Source organism: Cucurbita pepo, unplaced genomic scaffold (genome assembly GCF_057944985.1).
Source record: "Cucurbita pepo subsp. pepo isolate OVF unplaced genomic scaffold, ASM5794498v1 scafford_4, whole genome shotgun sequence".
Classification (NCBI taxonomy): domain Eukaryota; kingdom Viridiplantae; phylum Streptophyta; class Magnoliopsida; order Cucurbitales; family Cucurbitaceae; genus Cucurbita; species Cucurbita pepo.
Genome location: NW_028257909.1, coordinates 163,236 through 169,235, shown reverse-complemented (window position 1 = coordinate 169,235; position 6,000 = coordinate 163,236). Strand labels below are relative to the sequence as shown.

General features: G+C 34.0%; 2 protein-coding genes across 2 annotated transcripts; both read left to right on the top strand.

The window, feature by feature from the left end:
- Nucleotides 1-1,844: 1,844 nt before the first annotated feature.
- LOC147786241 (S-protein homolog 1-like) lies at nucleotides 1,845-2,294 on the top strand. Its single transcript, XM_087120885.1, has one exon. It carries the CDS (start codon nucleotides 1,845-1,847, stop codon nucleotides 2,292-2,294), a length of 450 nt encoding a protein of 149 aa, XP_086977011.1.
- Nucleotides 2,295-4,120: 1,826 nt separating this feature from the next.
- LOC147786240 (S-protein homolog 1-like) lies at nucleotides 4,121-4,570 on the top strand. The gene has a single exon (XM_087120884.1). It carries the CDS (start codon nucleotides 4,121-4,123, stop codon nucleotides 4,568-4,570), a length of 450 nt encoding a protein of 149 aa, XP_086977010.1.
- The last annotated feature ends 1,430 nt before the right edge of the window (nucleotides 4,571-6,000 follow it).

Genomic DNA, 6,000 nt, shown 5'->3' with positions numbered 1-6,000 from the left:
CACAAGTGGAACTATAAAAGTTAGAGAAGCTTTATTATCTCCTTTTGGTGGAATTATCCTTCCGGAACCAATGAAAAATAATGGAATAACACAAAAATGTTGTTTTTTTTTGTATGAAATTTATTTCGTAACGAAGTGTATTGTTGTTCTCCAAAATTTTAAATTATGAAGAAAAACAAAATATTATATTTGTATATGAATACAAGTTTTCAAAGTTGTAATATAGTTTTTATATTAAAACTAAAAAAAATGATGATTTTTACAGACCAATCTGAGAGAGAGTTTAGAACAATAAAATCTAAAATAGGTATTAAAAGCTCATGTTTCTGCCATCTTCACATCCATCTTTGAATAGGATGGTAGGCACAATCCTTGAATTTCCATATATCTTATTAAAAGTTTCACATATTACATTGTAGTTCCACAATCTTTCTTGATGTCCGATTTTCAAGAATTTGGATCTCGGACCAAAACTAAAAATATGAAAAAGCAAACCAAAAAAATGAAAAGTAACATAAAATAAAACATGAAAATTCGATAAAATATAAATTTAAAGGAAGATAAACAACACCAAAATTAAATACAAAATAATATTTAATTACAAGAGGGTCCTCTTAAATTTCTTTATAAATGCGAAAATGGTGTTGGGATATACGAACACAACTAGTGAGGCAAACACCTTATATCGTGTAAAGTTATATTATTCGGTTAGTAATGCAATCACACACAATATATGACTGTGACCTATCGTTTAAACCATAGCATGACCTTAGGCTTTTTTCAATTCTTGGCAGAGTTGGATGCATGGTACTTTTCTACACACGGCCCACGTACGCATACATGGACCCTTCAGACGGATTGGTATACGTGCCCCTTAGGCCGGACTTTGTCGGGCACAACACAATACACGTGACTGGACCCTCATAAAAGAAAAGGTCTTCATGATAACATGTCGAACATATATATCGAAGGTATGCATCCGTACTAACTTAACATAACGGGGAAGTATCCCGATACACATGACATACATACATACATGCACGAGGTCCCATGATTTTTATTCACTACATATAGTTCAAGTAATCATACTATAGCCAGAGTGTTCTTAGTTTATTGGATTTAGATTAGTGGTCGTAAAGTTCACTTTATTCAATAACAATCTTCACTTGATAAACAACAATAATAACTTTATTGAAAATAGAATATGTTTTTGTTTACAAACTATACGTCTTAGGGCATAAAACCCAACATCCTAGAGATTCAGGGTGTGACATGATGAAATCAAAACCCCATAAAGGTTCTCCCAACAGGCATTGAGTAATTCTTGCGAAAGAAGTCTTGCGCAATTCGTGTATGAAACTATAGTTCTAGAATTTTTTGAACTTATCTGTTCTACCTCACCCTAAAATTTCTAAGGTCCTCGTAAAAAGTTTGAAAGTTCAACTTAAAAAAATAAATCGGGAATTTAATGCCTTGTTGGACTTGGGTGCTATACCATATGTAATCTATGAATTGCTTTCTCTATTTTATGTTTTCTACCTGGAAGTATTCATATTTTGTTGTCCATTTTATGAGAGTGTTTTAAAAATCAATGAAATATTTATTATTCTTGGGCTAATAACTATTATCTATTCAAGGAATTTTGTTATTGAAAATCTAATAAATCTCTCAAATTATCCCAAAATTAACCTTAAATTGTGTTGCATAACGGAGATTAGTTAAATGATTGAGTTTTTTTGCAACCATAGCATGCATTTACATAGTTTCTTGCATGTACTATAAGTACGTATATTTATTCACATGTCCTACACAAATTGGTAGTTAAGCTAAAGGTTGATTAGGAAATGATAAAGAATATTGTCGTTTTCTTTCTTTTCACGGTGGCTTTAGTTGGGGCTCAGGTTCCAAGGGTCGCGTTACCACCACCAGGACCTTCTAGATATTACATTCATGTGGTTAACGGGCTAAGCAAACTTGGGTTGCTTGTGCATTGTCAGTCTAAAGACGATGACTTGGGGTATCATCGTTTGCTTAATCATGGAGATGATTACCAGTGGAACTTCAAGGTTAGCTTTTGGGGATCAACCCTCTATTGGTGCAAATTGGAGACGCCACAAGCATATGTCTCATTTGAAAGCTTTTGGCCTGAAACGCAGCACTTATGGCTCCGTGATAGGTGCAAACGTGGAACTGTAGGAACTTGTCTTTGGACGGCTAAAGATGATGGAATTTACTTGAGAAACTTTCTTGCTAATGTTGATGAATTGATTCACAAGTGGAACTATAAAAGTTAGAGAAGCTTTATTATCTCCTTTTGGTGGAATTATCCTTCCGGAACCAATGAAAAATAATGGAATAACACAAAAATGTCGTTTTTTTTTTTTTGTATGAAATTTATTTCGTAACGAAGTGTATTGTTGTTCTCCAAAATTTTAAATTATGAAGAAAAACAAAATATTATATTTGTATATGAATACAAGTTTTCAAAGTTGTAATATAGTTTTTATATTAAAACTAAAAAAAAATGATGATTTTTACGGACCAATCTGAGAGAGAGTTTAGAACAATAAAATCTAAAATAGGTATTAAAAGCTCATGTTTCTGCCATCTTCACATCGATCTTAGAATAGGATGGTAGGCACAATCCTTGAATTTCCATATATCTTATTAAAAGTTTCACATATTACATTGTAGTTCCACAATCTTTCTTGATGTCCGATTTTCAAGAATTTGGATCTCGGACCAAAACTAAAAATATGAAAAAGCAAACAAAAAAAATGAAAAGTAACATAAAATAAAACATGAAAATTCGATAAAATATAAATTTAAAGGAAGATAAACAACACCAAAATTAAATACAAAATAATATTTAATTACAAGAGGGTCCTCTTAAATTTCTTTATAAATGCGAAAATGGTGTTGGGATATACGAACGCAACTAGTGAGGCAAACACCTTATATCGTGTAAAGTTATATTATTCGGTTAGTAATGCAATCACACACAATATATGACTGTGACCTATCGTTTAAACCATAGCATGACCTTAGGCTTTTTTCAATTCTTGGCAGAGTTGGATGCATGGTACTTTTCTACACACGGCCCACGTACGCATACATGGACCCTTCAGACGGATTGGTATACGTGCCCCTTAGGCCGGACTTTGTCGGGCACAACACAATACACGTGACTGGACCCTCATAAAAGAAAAGGTCTTCATGATAACATGTCGAACATATATATCGAAGGTATGCATCCGTACTAACTTAACATAACGGGGAAGTATCCCGATACACATGACATACATACATACATGCACGAGGTCCCATGATTTTTATTCACTACATATAGTTCAAGTAATCATACTATAGCCAGAGTGTTCTTAGTTTATTGGATTTAGATTAGTGGTCGTAAAGTTCACTTTATTCCATAACAATCTTCACTTGATAAACAACAATAATAACTTTATTGAAAATAGAATATGTTTTTGTTTACAAACTATACGTTTTAGGGCATAAAACCCAACATCCTAGAGATTCAGGGTGTGACATGATGAAATCAAAACCCCATAACGGTTCTCCCAACAGGCATTGAGTAATTCTTGCGAAAGAAGTCTTGCGCAATTCCTGTTTGAAACTATAGTTCTAGAATTTTTTGAACTTATCTGTTCTACCTCACCCTAAAATTTCTAAGGTCCTCGTAAAAAGTTTGAAAGTTCAACTTAAAAAAATAAATCGGGAATTTAATGCCTTGTTGGACTTCGGTGCTATACCATATGTAATCTATGAATTGCTTTCTCTATTTTATGTTTTCTACCGGGAAGTATTCATATTTTGTTGTCCATTTTATGAGAGTGTTTTAAAAATCAATGAAATATTTATTATTCTTGGGCTAATAACTATTATCTATTCAAGGAATTTTGTTATTGAAAATCTAATAAATCTCTCAAATTATCCCAAAATTAACCTTAAATTGTGTTGCATAACGGAGATTAGTTAAATGATTGAGTTTTTTTTGCAACCATAGCATGCATTTACATAGTTTCTTGCATGTACTATAAGTACGTATATTTATTCACATGTCCAACACAAATTGGTAGTTAAGCTAAAGGTTGATTAGGAAATGATAAAGAATATTGTCGTTTTCTTTCTTTTCACGGTGGCTTTAGTTGGGGCTCAGGTTCCAAGGGTCGCGTTACCACCACCAGGACCTTCTAGATATTACATTCATGTGGTTAACGGGCTAAGCAAACTTGGGTTGCTTGTGCATTGTCAGTCTAAAGACGATGACTTGGGGTATCATCGTTTGCTTAATCATGGAGATGATTACCAGTGGAACTTCAAGGTTAGCTTTTGGGGATCAACCCTCTATTGGTGCAAATTGGAGACGCCACAAGCATATGTCTCATTTGAAAGCTTTTGGCCTGAAACGCAGCACTTATGGCTCCGTGATAGGTGCAAACGTGGAACTGTAGGAACTTGTCTTTGGACGGCTAAAGATGATGGAATTTACTTGAGAAACTTTCTTGCTAATGTTGATGAATTGATTCACAAGTGGAACTATAAAAGTTAGAGAAGCTTTATTATCTCCTTTTGGTGGAATTATCCTTCCGGAACCAATGAAAAATAATGGAATAACACAAAAATGTTGTTTTTTTTTGTATGAAATTTATTTTGTAACGAAGTGTATTGTTGTTCTCCAAAATTTTAAATTATGAAGAAAAACAAAATATTATATTTGTATATGAATACTGTTGGGTTTTATGTCCTAAAACTCATAGTTTGTATACAAAGATATATTCTATTTTCAATAAAGTTATTATTGATGTTTATTCAGTAATAAATTGTTATTGAATAAAGTGAACTTTACGATCATTAATCTAAATCCAATAAACTAAGAACACTCTGGCTATAGTATGATTACTTGAACTATATGTAGAGACATAAGAGTGGATCAAGTTCAAGTATATAGTCAAAATGATCTATAGTATAAGGATAAGACTGAGTACCTTATTCTGGGGACACTATGGATGCAGCCCACTTTTGTATATGATATAAACAATGTGATCACTAAATTGTGCATGTGGAGACATGTGAGTGGGGGCGTCCTATGCAATGAGTATTGCATAAGATCGGACCATGAAGAAAACCACTCTCACTTTATAAAGTCGTTTACTGTTGAGACTGATTTTCTTTTCATTTGATAACCTAGGTAACTCGGTTTTAATCCTGAGCTAACCATGAACTCCTGTTTATTCGGAATTATCCTTAGATTTGCATGGGTGAGAGTGGCTCTAGTTCGCCGACTCAACAGGCCTCCCATTTCAGGGGTAAGACTGGGTGAATGGCTGGGGACATGGGGTGCAAGACGGAATTCACTCCTACCCACTTTTAGGGATAGAAGAAAGGTAGTTCCCTTAAGCACTGACTCCATGTCTTGAACAAGGGGCCCCACCCTCTCATTGGCCTGAGAGGGATTCGGTTTACTGGTTGGACCACAAACCAATTGTTCATTAGAGGATCAGTGAGACATAAGGAACAAGAAATGACTTCAGGGGTAAAACGGTAAATTGACCCAGCTCTAGTTACGAACAACCTGTGAAGGATCGACTTACTAATCATGGTTATATCAGATGGACAGAAATATATCTATAGTGAGGGGAGTGCAACTACTAGGCTATAGTGGAGTGTCCTAGTAGTTAACGAATGTTGGTTAACCAGGTTAATGAGTTTAATCGGTTAATCTTCGATCGTTGGAGCCCATGATCTATAGGTCCATTAGGTCCCTCTGCTAGCTCATATCGGACTAAACCATAGAACAGTGTGACGAGTGAGTTCGAAGTGTTCGAATTCAAATTAGGGAATATGCGTTACATATATACGATATATTTAACCGCAATTTTGTTTTATTTACGAATTAAACGAAAAGAGAGAATCTGAGATATTTAAATAAGATTTAAATATCTTAAATCAATTATGTGTCGGAATTGATTGGGATTGACA

Excerpts from the sequence above, each read along its gene's own strand:
- LOC147786241 (XM_087120885.1), top strand. The coding sequence starts at position 1,845 with ATGATAAAGAATATTGTCGTTTTCTTTCTTTTCACGGTGGCTTTAGTT.
- LOC147786240 (XM_087120884.1), top strand. The coding sequence starts at position 4,121 with ATGATAAAGAATATTGTCGTTTTCTTTCTTTTCACGGTGGCTTTAGTT.